General features: G+C 48.2%; 2 protein-coding genes across 5 annotated transcripts in view; one reads left to right on the forward strand and one right to left on the reverse strand.

Moving 5' to 3' along the window:
- USP30 (ubiquitin specific peptidase 30) overlaps positions 1 to 8,072 on the forward strand; it is a 30,094-nt gene extending 22,022 nt beyond the window's left edge. For both annotated transcript variants that reach the window (XM_021007914.2, XM_021007913.2), the window contains exons 11-13: positions 29 to 248; positions 5,034 to 5,145; positions 5,610 to 8,072. In XM_021007914.2, the coding sequence (XP_020863573.1) occupies positions 29 to 248; positions 5,034 to 5,145; positions 5,610 to 5,877 (600 nt within the window). In that variant the 3' untranslated portion in view covers positions 5,878 to 8,072. The remainder of the gene's footprint in view (positions 1 to 28; positions 249 to 5,033; positions 5,146 to 5,609) is intronic.
- On the reverse strand, positions 8,023 to 20,567 carry ALKBH2 (alkB homolog 2, alpha-ketoglutarate dependent dioxygenase). Of its 3 annotated transcripts, none has more exons than XM_021007918.2 (4): positions 20,490 to 20,567; positions 11,662 to 11,968; positions 9,454 to 9,652; positions 8,023 to 8,526 (listed from the first exon to the last, which is right to left on the reverse strand). In XM_021007918.2, exons 2-4 carry the CDS (start codon positions 11,930 to 11,932, stop codon positions 8,220 to 8,222), a joined length of 777 nt encoding a protein of 258 aa, XP_020863577.1. In that variant the 5' UTR covers positions 11,933 to 11,968; positions 20,490 to 20,567; the 3' UTR covers positions 8,023 to 8,219. The 3 variants fall into 3 exon arrangements, with proteins under 3 accessions (XP_020863577.1, XP_020863576.1, XP_020863578.2); XM_021007917.2 differs by lacking the exon at positions 20,490 to 20,567 and adding an exon at positions 12,425 to 12,763; XM_021007919.2 differs by lacking the exons at positions 11,662 to 11,968; positions 20,490 to 20,567 and adding an exon at positions 9,750 to 10,866.
- Positions 20,568 to 20,640: the final 73 nt, after the last annotated feature.

Consider the following 20,640-nt stretch of genomic DNA (forward strand, 5'->3'; position numbering starts at 1 on the left):
TCCCCTTTCTTTCAATTTGTGCCTCTAGCTCCCTCAGTGTCTGTGCATCCATCTGCAAAGACTGAGCTGGTCCAACCAGGGCACTCCTCTGAAGCGTCATGAACATGTACAGTTTAACGAATTCCTGATCATGGACATCTATAAGTATCACTTCCCTGGCTGCAAACCACGCCAGCACAATCCCAGACTGAAAGAGAGTGTGGGGATGGTGCTGGACATGAAGGATGGGATGACAGCCCCCAAATCAGGTATCTGGCTCGGGCTGTCCTATGAAGAACAGTGGGATGTGGACACGTGGCGTCACAGCCTCCCGAATCTCTCCCGATGCAGACAGATCTTAGATGGTGGAGGGCAGGGACATGGGCGGGCACTGACCTGTCCACTCAGGATTTCTGACTGGCTGAGCTCCTAGGTCCTTTTCAGTTCTGCAGCAGTAATTGTGGAAGAGCGGAATGGGGGGAAATGTGGTGTTGATGTCTTTTTGGTGTGGGGAGGTGGTTCGTTCCTGTGATCCCATGACTTCGTCAGGGCAGGAGATTCTTGCCGTACTGAGGCAGCTGCTATCTGTAACTTACAGTCTTGGAGATGTGCCCGGGGCGCTGGGATGTTAAGTGAATAATTTAATTTGAGAATAATTGAACTGCCATTTTTGTAGATGACTCTCAGATCTCCATGTAGCCCAGTCTCTTCTGAGCGGCAGTCTCTCGTCAGCAGTTTGCCCTGTTGGATGTTTAACCCAGATGTCCCAGAGACATCTCACCCTCACTATGACCAGAACTGAGCTGGTGTCTTTCCTGCCAGGCCCCTCCCTTTAACAAACCCAGCCACTTAGTCTGTGGAACTGAGATCTCATCACTTCTGTTAGGAACAGCCCTCTGGTGTTTAGAGCTCCTGTCATCCCGAGTTACTGTTCTTCCTTACCCCACCCATCTCATCGGGTGCCAGATCCTGCTGCTTGTGGCAGCCTTGACTATTGCAGTGACCTCCTGACGGGGGTCCCTCCTGATCAGACTCCTGCTCCCTGTCTCAGGTTTCTGCCCACCTCCATCCATTTCCATGTGGCTCTCAAACCACAGCTCTATTCTGACTGGGTCACTCCCATACTCAGTCAACTCCATATTGCCTCTGGGTGAAAATGGAGTCCCTGATTAGCTTTTAAAGTGCTCACAAGCTCACAACCCAGCCCCACCCTCTATGCTCCTTCCCTGGCTCTGTGCCTTACCTGGAATTTACTCTCTCCTAACATCACTGTTCTTCTTTCAAAGTGCAGCTCAAGGATCATCTTATACATAAAGCCTTTGCTGCTGCCCTCCCTACTCAGCTACCTTGTATATATCTGTATTTTATTCTGGATGTACTCATGTAGCAAGAACTATTGGGATCTGACTCACTTTTGAGTACCCTCTCAGCTTATTCTTCTAAATTTGTGCCCATATTTAATCATATCGTCCCAACCTGGGCAATAAATAATTAAACTTGCAATCTCTTTCTCATTATTTGGTTCAAACCCCCATCCCAGTTCATTTAATATTATTTATTGAATGAACTGAAGAAATTTCCTTTCCCAATAGTAGTTACTCTTATCTCTAAATAAATTGAATGTGGCAGCTAGGTGGTACAGTGGAAAGAGCCCCACACTTGGAATCAGGAAGGCTTACGTTCATGAGTTCAAATCCAGCGTCAGATGCTTATTAACTGTGTGGCCCTAGGCAAGTCACTTAACCCTATTTGCCTCAGTTTCCTCATCTGTCAAATGGCAAACCACTCTGGTATCTCTGCCAAGAAGTCCCCACATGGGGTCACAGAGAGTCAGGTACAACTGGAATGACTAAAAAACAACAGCAAAGTGTATCGAATACCTTAATCTCTTGTGATTAAAGAGATATTCAGATGACTATATAATTTTTAATCAATTAAATAATTAACTTAGACATAGATAATTATTTGGAACACTTTGGCATTGCCGAGGATCATAGCCAGAGGTGCCTCAGACCCTCACTAGTAGCAGCTAACTTTTCTTCTTTTAGAAACACAATTTCAAACTTACTTCAACCCAGATACTTACTAAAACCTCTCCAAAATCCTATTCTTATTTCCTAAAATTAGTTAACATAATTCCTAAATTTAAATTAGTCTTTTTTCTTTCTCTTTAGCCATCACAGATAGTAATCTCTTTATCTCCTCTCAAATCATCCCTGTTAATAACCTCTCTCCAGGCTTGTTCCTTATAAAATTCCTTTTTATGATGCATCTTCCTAAAATAAGTTTCCGGACACGTCTCACAAGAAATTTCTCTTCACCGTCTTTTCTCTGTCTTTTCCACAGTTTCTTTCATAGATCTTTATAGACCAAAGATAAAAAACCAGGCACAGTCCCTGACTCCACAGAGAGAAGCACCTCAGAAGGACGACCATTTGAACTGTGGCTGTCAACTACCAGCACAAACGAACCTTTCTATAACATTACATGTGGCTCTTAAAGATACAGTCACATTGTCTGTAGCGTCTGTGAGAGGGCCTCATGAAGCGGGTGTGATGTTTAGAAATTTCAAGAGACATACTTTCTGGGTAATTAGTCTTTTTATTAATACATAATAAGTCCGTGGCACAGTGTTATGTTTCTCTCTGTCGCTACAAATATTCAGTCCCTCCCCCCCCATCAAATCCACATGAATATTAAATATAACATTCATCTATAAATGCCACTTGACAGACTACTTTCAGTAACGAGAGAACCGACATGGCATTAACAACAGTGATAATGATAGCAGTTAAATAAAAATAACCGCAAGTGCAAGACAAAATTATCTCTGTGTGCAGTGACACCTAGCTGAGGGAATGGCCTCTTCTTCAGTATCCTGACCTAACTGGTTTACAGGTCGCATGGCCGGGATCCTTGCCTTCCTGGGCCAGGTGTAGGGGATGTGGGCTCTGCTGTCCAGGGAGCAAGCCAGACTTTAGGAGGCCTCTTGGATGGCCGTTTCAATGACTGGTTTCCTCTCTAGCATCGTTGAGTAGTTGTGTCTCAATGGCGTCCTGTTTCATTTATTTAAAGGTGCCTTACTTTCCAGTTTCTTCTTTGGCTCGGCCGTATCGAATTCAGGTTTTCTGCCTACTTCTTTGTTTTCTCCCACATTCTCTGAACACCAGAGCTTCCCAGCAGAACTCTGTCATTTTGATTCAGTTATTTATTTTTTAAAAAGAAGCAAACCTCAGTTCTCATGTCATCCCTTGTTTCTCAGTATTGACTTCATGGACTCGAGCTTCCTCTGAGCCCAGTGAAAACTCTCCTCTTGAACACGCTTGACGTATTTATGGCCATCTGCTCCAAATTTGTTGACAAAATATTCCTGCTTTTCTCGTTGTATGTCAGGACTAGTATTTTTGTATCAAACTGTTGTGAATTAAATGGGTGGGTGAGGTCATTCTGGTTGTTTTCAGGTCCCAGATAACTTCTTCCCCAGGCCCTGGATTTCTTTCCCAATCCTGATTCGTTGGAACTCAGCTTTCCACACCCTAATTCGGCTTTCTCCCTTTGAAGGCATTCTTCAATCATATCTCCATCCAGGACACAGTTGTAACAAAAGATACTTCTATGTCCTTTCTTGTACTGACCACACTGGTCACACTCTCATATGGTGGGCTGGACCTGATGCAAGCCAACCTCCTTCCTGGGTCTGATGTGGGAATGAAGTGAGACACTTGTGGTTTACTGAGCCCTAGCAGAGGAGGGATGGTTAGCAAAGAGGCTCAGCTGAGCCCCGCTGCCCCCTGGTGGTCAGTCAGAAGCCTCCGAGCGGCCTGGGGGGTTCCCTGCAGCTTTTTGTACTCAGCACCAGCTGAAGCCAGAAGCCAGTCAGGTCTCGGGTAGAGCTTCGATACCTTTGCAGAAAGACGCCTCCCTCAGCTGCCTGGGGAGGGTCTTTGGAAAGCTGGCCACCTGTTCATGGCGGAGCCTGGGAAAGGCTGCGCCTCGCGTGTCTTGCAGTAGGCTGTGGTAGCCTTTGTCCTCTTGGTCCCTCATCTTCACACTTTACTTGTCTGTTACATCTTTCCACTCATCATATAAATGTCTCTGAATCTCTGCTACCAGAGCAACTCTCTAACTGTGCTTTATGTTGGAGGGTGCTCTACAGCAGGGGCTTTTTTTTGATGACGTGGATCTCTCTGGCAGTTTGGCGACGCCTAGAGACTCCTCAGAATGATGTTTTCGGCCCATAAAATAAAATGCATAAGGGTTATACGGGAAACCCAATTCTCTGGAAATACAGTGATCACGTTTTTTTTTTTTAACAAAACAAATTCATGGACCCCAGGTGAAATACTCCCTGCTCTGGAATTAGAACTGGGTATCCCAGTTGGGAGACTCTCTTTGCAAGGATATGCCTTGTGGGATATTTCTCTCCCCAGCTCTGAGGATCTAGCCGTAACTTCACACCCACATGAGTTCTCCTTTTCTTCTTTAGGGGATGAGGCTGTATCCCTTCTCAGAGAGGATCTGCCCTCATCTGACTCAGATATCCCAGACATCTTGCTTTCAGGCCTTCTTTTCCTATTAAGGTTTCTGTTTTCTCACCCATCTCCTCAGAAGGGATACATACTGCACACTGTTCCCTACTGTCACCATATTGGATAATCTGGTATATTGGGTGATTCACAGAGTCCTGACCCAGTAGACTCCCCAGGCCTGATCATACTGTGAGTTTACTCTAGCTTGGGTGTGGTGCTGACGCCATCTCTCTCTTCCTAGCCCACCCGTATGCAGGCTGGAAGGTTAAGGTCATGTCCCCAGAATGAACTTGCTCTCAGGGTCCTCAGGATAACCTTGATGGGGCAGGTGTTGACTCCTCATACTGTAGCTCCCGAGCCCCTGCCAGTGTACTTCCATTTACACAAAGTAGACACAGCAGTCCTTTCCTCTTGGTGGAATGTTTAGATGAGAAATGTTAATTTTCAGGGCTGGTTAGCCAAGTTTGATGATTGTCACCTAAGACACTGCTGCTCCAAATTGCTAAGAACCCCTTTCTCTTGCAGCCTCTGCTCAGCCTGGCAGGACCAAGGCACTTTTTGTCAACGGAGCCTGCTCTTCCCCAATGCTGCTGTCAACCCCAGGCACTTTCTCTCTCCCAGGCGTTCCTGACTATAGGTAATTGGCTGCCAACTCATTTGTTTTAAGCATCCTAAGCCGCTAGGGATTTTCCTAGCCTTGTTCAGTCTTTGTCTTTGTATCTCTAGCATCTGGTATAGCATTTGGCTTATAATAAATGTTACTGATTGATCCTGAATATTCCCAAGAGCCAATTAGTATTTTCAAATATATTCATGAGGATGCAGACAAATTTAGTTTCCCCTTAGATTTAAGATGGATTTCATGGCGCAAAACAGTGGAGAGTATATTCACTGGTGTCAGATGAGATAGATTCACGTCTTGTCTCTCCTGCTTTTGTGTCCTGGGGCATCTGAAAATCGACCACTCTGGGATTCCATTTCTTCATCTGAAAATGGTGCTAGGTTCCTTCTCCCTCAGAATGCCCTAGCCTTGTGATTTCCGTGCATGTGTTTGTTGAAAGTTAATGATGTTGATGGTGGTTTTATTTGCTTGGCCTTCAGCTCTTCGGTGTACCTCTTCCGGCTGATGGCTGTCGTGGTCCACCATGGAGACATGCATTCCGGTCACTTTGTGACTTACCGACGCTCCCCTCCTTCCGCCAGGAGCCCTCTGTCCACCAGCAGCCAGTGGCTCTGGATCTCGGATGACACTGTTCGAAAGGCAAGCTTGCAGGAGGTTTTGTCTTCAAGTGCTTATCTGCTCTTTTACGAGCGGGTCCTTCCGAAAGCCCAGCAACACCAAAGCCAGGAGTACAAGCCTGAAGAGTGAAACTGCCCAGAGCCCAGCCTCGTGGAGTGCTTAGAACTGTTCAGGAAAAAAAAAACAAAAACAAAAAACACAACCCCAGATTTTTCTTGTCTACATTATGAAAACAGCCTGACTACAGTTCTTCGACATTCCGGTGTGGAGGTGATGGCGGCCTCTCTTAGGAGGAGCCGTCGTCCTGATCCATGCCCAAACCAAGCTACTGGAAGCAGGTCTCATCGAGGCCGGCCCCCTGGAGTGTCAGGGGGTTAGAAGTCACCTGTTATGTCTACGTGACATCTTCAGCCTCTCTGGCCATGGGGGATGGAGAGCTCCAGACACCCAAGGCCACTTTGGATGTGTCAGTCACAAGTTTTAAGAGGAGATTCACTTTGTCTAATTCTTTTAAAAATTCAGGTCAGATTTCTCTATTTAGCAGGCCTGTAGAAGCTGTGAGTGAGAATATCCATATTTATTAAAGGCAGTGACTTAAAAGAAAAGAAGTGCCTTCCCCTTGTTTAAACAGTTACAGTCCAACCAGTCGCTTTTGTGACGGGTCACACCCAAAATCTGTGTAGCTCAGCGAGCCAAGGAAGACCTTTTGGGATGCTTGACTCCCTCTGTTTTCTTAGTGGAGGAATCAATGCAGCCCCTGCTTTTGTATGTCCTTTTTCTAACAAGTCAGGTCTTCCTACATTGGGAGAGGACCTGATCAAGGCTAACTCCTTTGCCCTTTGTAATGAAAAGACGTCCTTGCTGTTTGCACTGTGTGTGTGTGTGTGTGTGTGTGTGTGTGTACACCGCACGAGGCTGGGTGTGCGTTGTACCTCCTAAGTGTCTCTGCTCTGGTCTGGTCAGCTCATCCTAGGCCCTGACCTGACATCAGGCACGTGGTTGGGAGATAGGGGCAGGCCTAGCATGGACCTTAGAAGCTGGGTCGTGAGGGAGGTGAATTCAAGCTGGTCTCATCCTGCTACAAAGCAGGGCTTACCTCTTTTTCAAAAAGCTATTCCAGCAGCAGTGTAGAACAGCTTCTTTATCTCCCAGCACTCTGTGTCACCACACATATGGACACATACATGCACACACCTATGTCTACAGTCTGAATTCATTCCCCACATACTCCTATGCACATTTTGTTCATAAGACTATTATAATAGGTATTTATTAGAAACAGAGTGGAAGAAAGTACCAGATTTAATCATGTTCTCATTGCCTCTTTTCAGAGTTCTTAAGTCCAGGCAACTCTAAGGCTGAAAAACTTGTTAGTTGCCTAGGGCTTGCCTGTGTTTTAGTTAGGGTTTTAAAGAAATAGATAAAGCAAGAATTATGTCTGCACTAATATTGCAAACTCTCCAGAGATAAGACTTGGGCGCAGATCCATCTTGAAGGCCTCCCAAGTTAAGGCCAAAACTTGGTTGTTCTATGGCTGGTCCCCATCTGCCCATCTGTCTGCCCAAGAGGGTGCATTAGTGTAAGAATTTCACAGTGAGGGCTCATCCTGGGCATGGCTCAGCAGAGTGTGCTCTGAAGCTGCCCCTGGGCCAGGAGTGTGAGGTCTGCTGGCAAAGAACAGCTCACAGGCCTGATCTGGGATCAGTTTTCTGAGGGATCTAGCTGCAAGCTCAACTTATTCCTTCACCAAAGTTGGTTCTGATTATGAAATCAGTGGATCTGCTTTGCCCCAGGCTAGGGAAGCAAGGGCCCAGAGAGATTTAGGCTGCATTCTTAAGTTAGCAGGAATGCTGCAAATTCCTCTGGAAACGCACTTCAGAAAGATGTGAACACGGAGGTTTTCCCAGAGCATTTCTCTGCAGGTCAGAAGGGAGGCTTAGTACTCGGTGCATAACTGAAAAACATTTGCGGAGAGAAAAACCATCAACTGTGTTTTGTAAAAGCTGACAGTTCTCTAATGTATAAGCAATTATTACATGAAAGCCTGAAGATGGATTCTGAGGTTGGGGTGAATTGTTAATTTAGTTCCTCATGACAAAAATTTTAAGTTCGATGAGTAGTTTACAATACAAAGCACTGGTTTTGTGGGTCTGCTAAGAGCATCTGTTTTCATACCTGCCGTGTGGATTATGGCAATAAAGATTGGTTTTATTAGGAAAGGTCAAATGGCAGTGGTTTTGCAGCTTACCATTTCATTGCAAAGACAAATACAAGTATGTAAGACAGTCCTTTAATAAATCAACACCTGCTGTTCCATCTTTAAATTTTGTGTCGTGCGTGATTACTGTGCTTTGTTTCACATGCTGTTTACTGTCTGAAATGCTAATTAGTCCCTCCTTGACATAGAGCCATAAGGAAAATGGATTTTTTCTGTCACAAAAATGAGGCTTTAGGAGAGTTAAGAAAAGCATTTATCTGTCAGAGAGCAGAATGTTCCGAAACGTCAGATTGACCCGCGGAGCCAGGATCCTTTTTCTGACGGGGAGACTGTGGTACCAGTAGACGTTGGTCGGGGAGTTCATCATTAGCAAACTCCCATGGGCCAGCTGAATCTTCACTACCGCAACATGCCGGGATGGCGCTTTCCCTCGGCAATCTCTGTGCCTAAAGAAGAAGTCCCGGCAGGCTCCAAAGGAGACGGACGCGATGGGGCTCCGCGGAGCCAACTCGCTCTCGTCATCCCGGTGCTCGCCGATGTGATCACAGCCATCTTTGTATCTGCAAGGGGAAAACAGTCTGTTGTTTCAATGTTATCCTAAACTCCAAGAACGCAGGCTCTGATCCTTTCCTGACCGCAGATTAGCCGTGAGAGAAAAGTACCCTGTGACTTCGGAGTCAGGACCTGGATTCCAGGGGCTCTGCTCCTTCTTACCACCTGGGTGATCTTAGGCAAAGACTTCTGGGCCCCAGGGTTAATCGACTAGGTGATCTCTAAAAGTCCCTTACACACTCTAAATACAAGGATTCTATGAGTCTCCCTGTGAAGATTTCAGGTCTTTCTTCAGTTCTGGAAATTAGCTAAGCCTGAAAAACACGTACTTTTCTTTATTCTGCCTAATGCTACTAGATCTTGAACTTTGATATCTCCAGTTCTACTGTCTCCTAAGGCTCAGTTGTTTGGGGCTGGACGGGGCCTCAGAAATTAGCTAGCCCAACTTATCTCATAGATTTAAAAGTTTCGCTCAGGGAAGCTGAGTAATTTATTTGTAGTATCTCATAACTTCCACTTGGCTGATTCTCGGGCAGGTAAATGTTTATTAAGCACCTACTATGGGCCAGGTGCTGGGCTAAGAGCTGGAGACACAAACAAGGTGAAAGACAGTTCCTGCCCTTTGATTCCAAGCAAAATATAATCAAGATAAAGTCAGGATCGTTGGAGATAATCTGTGGAAGGAAGGCACCACCGTACAAATGGTTCCATCTCCTATTCAGTTTAGCAAATGCAAACACTGTGCCAGGCAGTGTGTTCAGGTGTTCCAGGCCAAGCTGCATAAACTAGGAAGGGTCCTGGGGTCATCAATTCTGTCCACCGGCCTCAAAAGGAGTCAGTTGTAAAGTGTGCCAATGGCTGATCCTCAGATACTGCCTCACCACATTTTAGCCATATTTCTTAAAACAACGGTGCCTGACATTTCCCTGTATTACCTGTTGACAAGTACAAAATTAAAGGTGTGTCCAGTCACACCAGCCACGCGGTCTCGAATGTGCTCCAGGACGGGGATCCAGGGCTTTGGAGATAAGGTGAGTCCCGAGAAGGTGTAGGTTAACCCTGTGTCCCCGTAAGTGGCTTGCTTCCTTGGGATTCTATGCCATTTGCCAAACACTCGGACTCTGGAAAGATCACCTATTGAAATAAAGCTCATGATTCATTTCTGTGGCTCACCCTGGAATGGATGTGGGCATCACAGGTGAGTGTCTGTGAGCAACGGATATAGCAGTACCTGGGTCTGAGCATGTCGGCACCCTCCTCTGGCTCACCTCAGAACGGACGTGTAACTTAGGGAAAAGAAAGCTGAGAATGCCCATTGGAAATAAGATTGTGCCTCCAGGAGGCATGTAAAAATGTGCCCACCGCCCACCCAACTGGCCTCCTGACATGCCCCCTCCTGCCTCTGCGGCCCGGGCTCTACGCTCTTCACCTCCACTCTCGTAGCCCCAAGGCACTGCCCGAGTACCCCTTCTCCCATCTGTGCTTTTCTGTGTCTGTGTGTTGTTAGGGGCAGTGTTTTGGTCCACATGCAAGGTTGAACAGAACTGTCCTATGGATTCTCTTAATCTAATCCAATTCAGTTTCACTTGCTGTAATTAAGCATCTACAATGTGTCTAGGATGGTGCTGCTAGGCTCTTCCCTCAAGAAGCATCTGTTCTAGTTTAGAAGAGGAAGCTTTGGACCTGGAGTCAGGAGAACCTGAGCTCAAATAAGCCTCTGAAGCCTCCTAGCTTCCTGGCCAAGCCACTAAACCACCTCAGTTTCCTCAGCTATCAAATGAGGACAGCAATAGGACCTGCCTCCCAAAGTCACGGTGAGGATTAAATGAGATACCATTTGTCCAACCTGAAACTCCATTGAGTAGAGTGGGGGAGAAGGGCCTTGAAACTGCAGGACAGCCGTCAGACCTCAGACCCGGGCAGCCGCCCACTGGCCACTCCACAAAGGGGCCAGGGCTTCAAAGGGAAGCTCATATTCCCTGGCCACTTAATAAACAGCAAGATTGAAACCTTGAGAAGCCGGCAAAGCCGTCCACGGCTGTGAACAAAGGGGTAAGTGGTGTGTCTGTTCTTACAGCTGAGTTCAAAGAAAACCCCCAGTTACTCTGAAAGGAGCTGTGATTTGTACAGGGTCCCAGCAACTGAGGGCAGGGAGGGAGCCTGAGGGCAAAAAAGGGTAAATCCCATGATTCAGAAATAAAGATGAGCCCTTGAGGAATGATCAAAGAACCTGGGTTTATGTACTCTAAGAGGGAAGACCACAGGGGAACTCTGGGAATCACAGACAAATCTGTAAGGGATCCTAGAACAGAACAGAGGATGGCAGAGCTGGGAGGAAAGAGGCAAAGACCTACCCGTACCAAACCATCGGTACAAGCAACGCTTCTTGCCGTAGCACAGATCTGGTGTCCGTTCGTGGGGAGTGGCTGAATGAAGTGGGATACTGCTGTGGTGTGTGACATAGCAAAAAGGACAGTTCACTAGAGAAACGAGGAGACTTGTGTGAACTGATGCAGGGGGCAGTGAGCAGAACCAGAACAATCTGAGCAGTCAATACAACACTACCGAGGAACCAAGCTTCCTGTTTGTCCTTTGTTCTCCAAGAGGACCATGACATCAGGGAGGTGATGCCATGCCTTGCAAGTGAATTGGATTTCAGTGGGGGAGGGCTGTGCAGTCACCAGCTTCACCGGCTTCTCTGCAGCCATCTGCGTCCAGTGGCTACATGTGGATCAGGACAACTGGAGATGGCCCAGGATGCAGCGGGGCCAAAAGAACCGAAGATACATACATCACCTAAGAAGGACCAGGACTAGAATCTAGGTTTCCTGACTGGCCGTAAAGTCTTTCCAACGTTCCACATGATTGATGGATAAGGACTCAGCATTATTGCTTTTATAAACCTGTGTTCTAGTGTCATGAAAAAATATTTTACTTCCAAAACAGAATAATTTGTATGAACCTACTCTACTCGGAGGGGGAAAAATGGCATTGGGCAAACTTTAAAAAGTGATTAAGTGGGGATACCTCCCCAAGGCATCTAGAAATTGTGGGAACTGGCATTCTGTTGGTGTTAAGCAAGGGCCAACAGCTCTGGCAAGTCTTTTAAAAAGAGCAGCTAGCCCATGGGACTTAGCGCTTACCTTCAAAATACTCTACTTCTCTTTCCAATGTCTGGAGAAGCTCATCAGCCTCCTCCCTGCTAAACAGGACTGTGTAATCACAGTCCAAGTTCTCAGCCTGAATCTTCCGCCAGCGGCAGCCACCCACGCCACTGTCTTTCTCCGCCGTTTCCCTCCTGCGTCTCTTCCTTCTTTCTTCCTCTTCTGCCTGGAAGGTGTGACCTGGTTCCTGCTCTTCTCTAGCTCGTCCTAAAGGACAGCTGGCAGCCTTCTTCACCAGGAATCTGTCCATCTGTGCTCTCTGGAAGAGAGCCAGGAGTTGGGAGGCCTGATTAAAAAAAGGTGGAGAAATGCCTCAGGTGCGTTCCTACAGGAGAATGAGGACGGATGAAAAAGAGACTCCTCAAAAAGAGCCTGAGAACCACGATCTTACGGAATCCCAGAGTTGGGGGTGGTGGCAAAGACCTGGAAACCTGGGGAGAGGGAGGGCATCGATGGGAGAACGGCCGGACAAATTCTGTACTGGAGTGTTGGAAGGGACCCCGGTGGCCATCCACATCCCCCAAAAGAACCCCCACACTACAGCGCACAGGACAAAGGGCCCTCGTCCAGACCCTGCTGGAAGACCCCACCCCAGGCTGCTGCCCTTCTGCGTCAGTGTCCTTATCGGTCAAGTGGGGGTAATAACAGCGTGGTGAGGATAAGATGAAACTGTATTTGAAAAGCGCCCTGCAAACCTTCATGCACTATAGAAATAGTAGCTAGTGTTATCGGGTATTCTTACTGCTTTCCCAGTTCAGAGCCTCTTGCACCGCACCCTCGTTCTCCCTCTCTGAAAGACGGTCCTCAGGGTAGAATCTTCCAGAGGTGGTACTTAAGATCTCAAAACATCCAAAGCAGAGTTACTGTTTCAACTCTAGGCATTATACTTTATCAGGACATCCACAGAACCTGGTATTTAGATAGGAAATCCTCGACACGTCAGAGTTCCGCTCTGTCTAGGGCCCTGAGGGTATCTTTAAAACACAGCTGCACCCCAAATTAGTCCCCACTCCTCAGATACCGCCGATCCTGTCCGCTCCTCCAGGAAGCAGCCACTACTTCCGGGTGTCCCTGAGCTCAGAGGCCTGCCCGGCCCATCTGGGCCGTTTACATAACAGTGCTGGTCGATAGCAAAGCTCTCGGGCTCCCCTTGCCTGTCCTTGGGGGAAGTGCACCGTGGTTCTCTATTATCTAAGTCAGGGATGGGGAACCTTCGGCCTCGAGGCCACATGTGGCCCTCTAGGTCCTCAAGTGCAGCTATTTGCCTGAAGGGCAGCACTTGAGGACCTAGAGGGCCACATGTGGCCTCGAGGCCCCCTGAGCTAAGTTACTGGGGAGAAAAGTCCTGGAATCGATCTCAAAGCTGGAAGGAAAATGGGTAGTAAGTAGCCAAGTCTGTGCAGCAAGCTAGACGGTTGGTTTAGGATGACAGCCTGATCTGGAAGGGGCCCTAAAGGCCACCTCATCCAATGCCCGTATTACAGCTGAGGTGACTTGCCCACGGTCTCATAGATAGTAACGGCAAAGTCAGGATTCAAACTCAGATAATACAACTGTTGTTGTCCGTTCAATGAGTTGTGTCCGACTCTCTGTGACCCCATGTGGGGATTTCTTGGCAGAGATCCTGGACTGGTCTGCCATTTCCTTCTCCAGCCCATTTGACAGGTGAGGAAACTGAGGCAAGCAAGGTGAAGTGACTCGCCCAGGGCGTACAGCTGGTAAGTGTCTGAGGCTGGATTTGAACTCAGGGAGATTTGCCTTCCTGATTCAAGCTCATTGTTCTAACCACCTGGCTGCCCCCATAGAATTATGGGATCATAGATTTGGAGGTGGAAGGGGGCTTAGAGACCACCAGTCCAACTCTCTTATTGTACAGCTGAAAAAACCGAGACCAAGACAAGGTAAGTGACTTGTCTGTGGATAACAAGTAACAGAGCTGGGATTTCACAGCCAGACCCCCTTCCCTTCCCCTCTCCCTTACATCCTTTCCAATGATACCACCTAGTCTCAAAGTTGTACCAATATGGAGAGGTCACCGGGTGGCTCCTACGAAGCTGAGAAAAAAACAAGCCAGAATAATTACCTAAGACAGGACTGTAGTAGAGGTGGCCCTGTCTAATCTGCTCCAGTGGAAATGACTTGTCCAAGGTAAACAGCAATCTCAGTGGGTGAATGGCAACAGGCTAGGATGATCTGGCAGGTCTCCTGACTCCCAGTCCAGTGGGGTCACTGGATTTGGGAGTTGAAAGAATCAGTCGGTCAATAAGCATTTATTAAATGACTACTGTTTGTCAGGTACTTGCGACCAAGAAATTGAAGACTGAAGACATGAAGTGAGTTTCCCCAAGGCCACACAACTCTGTTCAGGAAGCCCTGAACAGTCGACCAGGTGAACAGCTCTGCTGGCTTCTGGGGTCCAAGAAGGTTACTTTTTGGAGGCTGGGAAGAGACACAGTAGTAACACAGATGTATAATTACAGAGTAAGGGATGGGGCTTGGATTCAGGGGAGAAGGCCTCTTCCTCAGCCTTGAGGGGGAAAGGGACCCAGAAGAGGAAGAGATGAGAAAGGCCCGGAGGGGGGAGATGAAGTGGGTGGGGGAGGCCCCAGGGAGCTGGACTTCAAAGCCCCTCACGTGGCAAGCCTTCAGTCCCCATTCAGGAAGCAGGTGCCATGAACTAGGACACCAAGGTGAACGTGGAACAGCCCATGAGGGGCTTCCACTCTATTGGAGGAAAACAACCCATTCACAGACCAGCAAATATGAAATAAATATGAGGGAATTTGGTCAGTGGCAGGGTAGGGGAGGGCCAAGGTGAGGCATGCCTAGAGGGTGTGGCCCTTGAGCTGAATTCTTGAAGAAAGCTTCCCATTGTAAGAGGCAGAGGTGAGAAGGGAGTGCCTTCTAGGCAGGGGGCACAGCCTGGGTAAAGGCATGGTACTGTCCAGGACAAGAACAGCAAGTCTGGTTAGAATGCAGAGAAGGTCAAGGGGAGGCGAAGTAATGGGACATCCCTCCAGGCTCCATTTTTGTGAGTCTGGTGAAGTCACTGACCCTCTCACAGGCATGCTTTTTATTGCATAAAATAATCATACATAGGAAATTAAAGTGAAATGCAATCATCAAAATATTTTTTTAAAATACAAGTTCATGGATCTCAGGTTAAAAAACCTTGCTATAGACATAGAGGGTAGAGCCAGAACTGTGAAGAGGGGGCTTCTACTTTCTTCTGGAATAGGGAGGTCCTGAGTTTTCTTGGGGGGGGGAGTGACTTGGACAGGGGCTCAAAAAGATGGATTCCAGAAGGGAGAGACTTGACTCAGGAAGACCAGACTGAAGGCTACCCCAAAACAGAGGAAGGGAGGGCCTGGGAAGGCCAGGCTTGGGAGTGAGGGAAAGGGGACAACCAGGGAGGAGGAGGAGGAGGAGGATTAAAATCATAATAAACTAGCATTCATAAATGCTGTCTCATTTTGTCCACTGCCTCATAAAAAAAAAAAGTGCGAACCACTCCGCTACTTGAAACCCTTCACTGTGAGCTGCTCTGTAGGCCCTCATGTCTCACCAGGGGAGGAAAAGGGAACAGTTTCAGGGACTCCCAGTTAAACCCTGAGCCTCTGGAAAGCACCATCCCCAACCCCTATTCTTCCATCTCCAGCCTAAAGGCCCCAAGGCCTGAGGCCTGTTTTCATCCACTCCCTCCTGGGGATCCTTTGCCTGTGTCTGAGACACATGGGCTGCCTTGGGTCCCCTGGGATGTTCACTGGAGGCCTTGTGCTTTCCTCACACATGCATAAAAATGGCAAGGTGAAAGCCTTCTGCTTTCCACGGTACTGGTCTATGTGGGGCAAGGCATCACCCTGGCTGGGATCCTTACCATCTCCTACTTGGTACCACTGCTATAGACTCCTAGTGGGTCTCCCGGCCTCCAGTCTCTACCACTGACTTTCCTGCATGACCTTTGTCAAAGACAGCCCTGGAATGGGGGAAAGACCAATGGTGTTCCCCAGTGACCGTCTATGGCCGAGGCCATCCCCAGTACTCCTGATCTATACATTGCCACTGGACCCAGATGGCTCTGCAGAAAAAAGTGAGGCTGGTGACCTGGGATAGCCCTCCCTCACTTAAGTCCAATTCACTTGCAAGTCATGGTCCTCTTTGAGAACAAAGGACAAACAATTCTATGGCTATGAATCCCGGAACACCATGGTCCCAAGTGCAGGTGACTCCAAGGCCATAGTGGACAACCAATGACTGCTAATGCCACATGAGGAATGACAGGCAAGATACCATCAAGGCCATGTATGTGGACATGTCACCCGTATGTGAGCCAGAGACAAAGGCAGAGGGTCAGAGTGGGAGGAGGGTGTCACTGAATATCAGAGGAGGCACCTGCTGACCACGGGGCACACAAGGAGGGGAGGCCCAGACACTGAAGGTATCTCAAGGCCTTCAAATCAGTCATCAAGGCAACACCGGGAATCCTGATAAGGCCGAGAGTCAACATCAGTGCCAGGCACTGGCCTGAGCCCTGGGCCTGCAAAGACAGTCCAAGGACAGGCCCTGCTCTCCAGGAGCTCAGATGACTGACGGGCAAAGAACCAGTACGAACACCATAGAGATAGGATAAAGAGGAGATGGTCCACAGAGGGCAGGCACAAAGACGGAGGACTGGAAAAGGCTTCCCGGAGAAGGTGGAAGAGAATTCCAGGCACAGGGGCCAGTGAGAGCCGAAGCTCCCTGTATGGGAAAGGGCAGTCAGGCTGGTGTCACTGGACTGCAGAGAAAGAAGCCTGGAAAGGGGGGTGAACCAGGTTGTGAAGGACTTTAAAAGCCAAACAAAGGATTTTCTATTTGATCCTGGGGATAAAAGGGAAGCAGTCCAGTTTACTGAACAGAAAAGTGATATGGTTGGACTGGCAGCTAGGTGTCAAGTGGATGGACAGCCGACCTGGAGTCAGAAAGATCTGAGTGCAAATTTGATTTCTGACACTTCGCAGCTGGGTGACCCTAGGTGAGTCATTTCACCTTGTTCGCCTTGGTTTCCTCACCTGTAAAATGAGCTGGAGAAGGAAATGGCAAACCACCCTCTTCTCTTTCCCAAGAACACCCCAAATGGGGTCACAAAGAATCAGACTGATGAGGTCTCGAGGTTTAGGGGTGCTGGAACCCCAAAACCACGACACACAGGTCCTGCCGAAAAGAATTCAAACCAAGCCTTTCAGCCAAAGACAAGGTTTATTGAAGATCCACCATACTGGCCAGACTCTTAAGGAATCTGAACATTAAGTGCTATTGGCTAGATTGTAAGAGCCTGAGCACCTTAATGGAGACAAGAGGGACTAGGATGGCCAAGTAGTTTGGGGTGACTGGAGCAGGGGTCTCAGGAAGATCTGGATAGCAGAGGGAACTGAACACCTGGGACCTGGCCCTGGGAGAATGGAGGTTAATGGCAGGGAAGTGGCCAGGGGGCCTTAGGGAGGTAAGACAATGGAGGGCTAGGCTACCTTAAGGGTAACAGAGAATTGGGTGTAGCCACAAAGAAAGGCCAATTAATGGGATTATGCCTCAGGGGAACGCCAGAGACTTGGCCTGTAGGAAAGTCCAGGGTTTTTCCTTTTTGGGGTCTAGATCCCATCCTCATCACCAATACCTTTGCCAAGGAAACCCCAAATGGGGTCACAAAGATTCGGACACAAATGAAAAAGAATGAACCACCACAGTATCAAGGATCAGACCTGCACTGAGGATGATGCCTAGGCTGGGAGCTTGGGCCGCTGAGAGGGTGGCAAGGTCCTCCACAGCAAGAGGAGGTTAGGAAAAGAAGAGTTTGAGGGGAAAGAGAATGAGTCTAGGGTTGAAGTGCTGAGTTTAAAAGGTCCAAACCCCATTCCTAAAGAACTCCTTGGGCAAAAGGCTGTTCTGCAGAACCTCCCCCTAGGTGTTTTCTCTTCTCCAAATTAAAATTGCCTTTGTCTTGTATTCCTTCTAATTAAAAAACCTCGGCAGTGATACACTTATTTTAAAGAAACCATTTTCCCCTAAGGCATCTAGTGAACCTCAGGGAATTTTCGATTATAAACTCCTTGGGGAAGGGATGGTCTGGATCCAGCCCTAGAGTCAGTAAGACCAGATAGTGTGACCTTGGACAAGTCACTCAGCTCTCAATGCCCTAGACAATTCTTTAAATTGACTTTCCAGATAAAGATAGAGATCCCCCCTCCAACACACACACACACACACACACACACACACACACACACACACACACACACACACACACACACACACACACAAGTCCCAGGCCCTTCCCATCATTTCCCCTCCAGCTGCTTCTTTTCTGATCCAACTAGGCCTTCCTACCAAGTCCTCATCCTCTCCTCCTACAATCCTAGCACTTTCCCCCTTCCAGGTCCCTTCCTGTCCCCTTTTCTGCTTCTCCCCTTTCTCCCATCTAACCAAGCTACCATTGTCATTCCAAGGTTAGGTAGTCTTGGGGAGGGCTTCAACTGGCTGAGATGTAGGCCCCTTCTGAAATCGACTTCTTGCCATACTTCAAGACCCAGTGGCTTTATCACTGTGAGGACCCCCATCCACAGCAACAGATCATTCCTCCCTCCCCTCGCTAAATCTCTAAACTGCACCTATTCTCTGACCCTGACACCGCCTCCGGGCACCCACCCCGAGGAGGTCAAGGAGAGTGGAAAGCCCCCAGGTCCCAAAATATTAATGATGCGGTTTAGGGGTTCAGGGGTGCGAGGACCCCAAAATCACAACACGCCAGTCCTGCCAGAAAGAGTTCAACTCAAGCCTTCTTTCAGCCAAAGATAAGATTTATTGAAGATTCGACATATTAGCCAGACTCTTAAGGAATCTGAGCATCTATGGGCTATCGGCTAGATTGTGAAAATCTGAGCATTGGCTAAATTATAAGAACCCCAGCCTCTTAATGGAGATAAGATGGACCTTATATACAGAAAAACTGTGGGAGGGATCTAGGAGTTGCCAAGTAGTTTGGGGTGAATGGAGATCAGGATGGGAGTGGAACAGAATTCCTGGGACCTGGACAATGGAGCCTAGCTAGGATTAAGCATGGAAAACGGCCAGGGGCCATAGGGAGTTAAGACATTGGAGGGGAGATTGGGTTTAGCTACAAAGAAAGGCCAGTTGATGGGATTATAGTCTCAGGCTAACCCCAGAGATTTGGCCCTGTGAGAAAGTCTAGGATTTTTACTTTCTGGGACCCAGATCCCAACCCCATCCCTAACAGCAGCAAAGACCTGGAAAGAAGGGGGGGGGTCCCCATCCACTAGAATAAATGGTGCTGTGGGAAAGTTGAGAGGGGATGCAGAAAAACCTGGGAAGACTAGTAGGAACAAATTTCCACAGGGTAAAGAAAGCCAGGCCTGAGAGCCTTCAGAATTCTGATTGCTACAGTTGGCCAGCCAAGACTTCTGGAGGACCGAGCATAAAGCCAAGTGTGGAAATACATTTTAAGCCTTTTTTGGTAAAACTGAAGATTAATAACGTGGTTCTCTGCAGGCCAGGCTTGTGGGAAATTCACCTCTCCGGCAGGGGCAGGGACAAAGTAGCCAACTCTCAAAGCTAGTCTCGAGAGGATGAAAGCCCTCTGGGGAAATGGAAAAGAATTCACTTCCAATTCACTTAAGGCTCCAGATCCGTGGGAAGAGCCCCAGAGATTCCCAGGGAGGGTTCCCAAAAATCCCATCTCCCCCAGGCTAACCTATTGAAGAATCTTCCAGCATTTAATTAGGCTGCAGGTCGGACTACTGACAAATAGAACAAAGCCAGGCCCTCCCTCAAGAGACAAAAGCATTCTCTGGCCTTGGGGAGGATAATTCATTAACCCTGCAGCCCTCCGGACAATAGGAGAAGAAGGAAGTGATTCTCAATCTGTCTCCTCTTGGTTCAGTGAGGGAGATGGGAAGAAAGATGTCTCTCACAAGGAAGTTCAGCTCTACCTTGGCACCTTTACCCTACTGCCCCTCCTATGGGAGCTAGGAGCAAACAGGAACCTTACAACGGAGAACTCCCGAGCTGAGATGTTAGAACAATGACCGTCCCAGCAAGACGGAACCTTAGAATCCCGACGTCAGGGGGCCCCTAATGTCAGACCTTAAAATAGGAGCTTTAGAGCTACAAGTAACATTAGAGCTCATCCCTGGGAAATCGCACTGGGTCAGAGAGAACCGCTAGAGTGTAAGCTCCTTGAGGGCAGGGACTATCTTGGACGGCTTTTTTTGGTATCCTCGGCGCTTAGCACAGTGCCTGGCACTTAGTAGGTGCTTAATGAATGCTGACTGATTCCTCAACCTTCTTAATTCTAATGCCTTCCCTCAGTTAATTCTTTTTCATCCAGTATACAGCATGCTTTCTATACATTTGTTGGCATGCTGTCTCCCCAGTAGACTGTAAGCTCCCTGAGGGCAGGGGCTGTGGTCTCTTTTTGCATCCCCAGTGCTTAGCACAGTGCCCGGCATTTAGTAGGTGCTTAATGAATACTTGTTGATCCACTGAACTGAACCTGGGTTCAAAACCAGCCTGCTACCTGTTTGACTTTGGCAAGTCACTAAACTTCCTCGGTTTCCCTATCTGTAAAAAATCAAGGGGCTGATTAGATAATCCCAGGGGTCCCTTCTGGGTCTGCAGCTGGGGTCCTCAGGGCTCATCCCTCATTTTACAGCGGGAGAAACTGAGGCCCTGAGGTCACCCGGCTGGTTGGCCGTCTGAGGCGTGACTCTTCCCTTACCTAGGGACTCCAACCCCTCCCCCCCACTCAGGCCCACCTGTTCTTGGAGGATCCTTCCCCCGCCAGCGCCAGTCACGTGGGGCTCACCAGCAATCCCTAGTGCGCACGCGCCAGAGACCACCGGCTACCTCCTCCCTCCCCCAACCAAAAAAAAGGTAAAGCGTCCTACGCATGCGCCTCTCAGCCCA

This window comes from Phascolarctos cinereus, unplaced genomic scaffold (assembly GCF_003287225.1).
Source record: "Phascolarctos cinereus isolate Bilbo 61053 unplaced genomic scaffold, phaCin_HiC Scaffold_4;HRSCAF=312, whole genome shotgun sequence".
Classification (NCBI taxonomy): Eukaryota; Metazoa; Chordata; class Mammalia; order Diprotodontia; family Phascolarctidae; genus Phascolarctos; species Phascolarctos cinereus.

Bases quoted from the DNA above. Each gene is read 5' to 3' on its own strand.
- ALKBH2 (XM_021007918.2), bottom strand. From the start codon at position 11,932: ATGGACAGATTCCTGGTGAAGAAGGCTGCCAGCTGTCCTTTAGGACGA. The intron at 9,653-11,661 runs GTAAGCGCTAAG...TTATTTCAATAG, and splicing joins AGAAGTAGAGTATTTTGAAG to GTGATCTTTCCAGAGTCCGA. The intron at 8,527-9,453 runs GTAATACAGGGA...TTCCCCTTGCAG, and splicing joins AATTTTGTACTTGTCAACAG to ATACAAAGATGGCTGTGATC.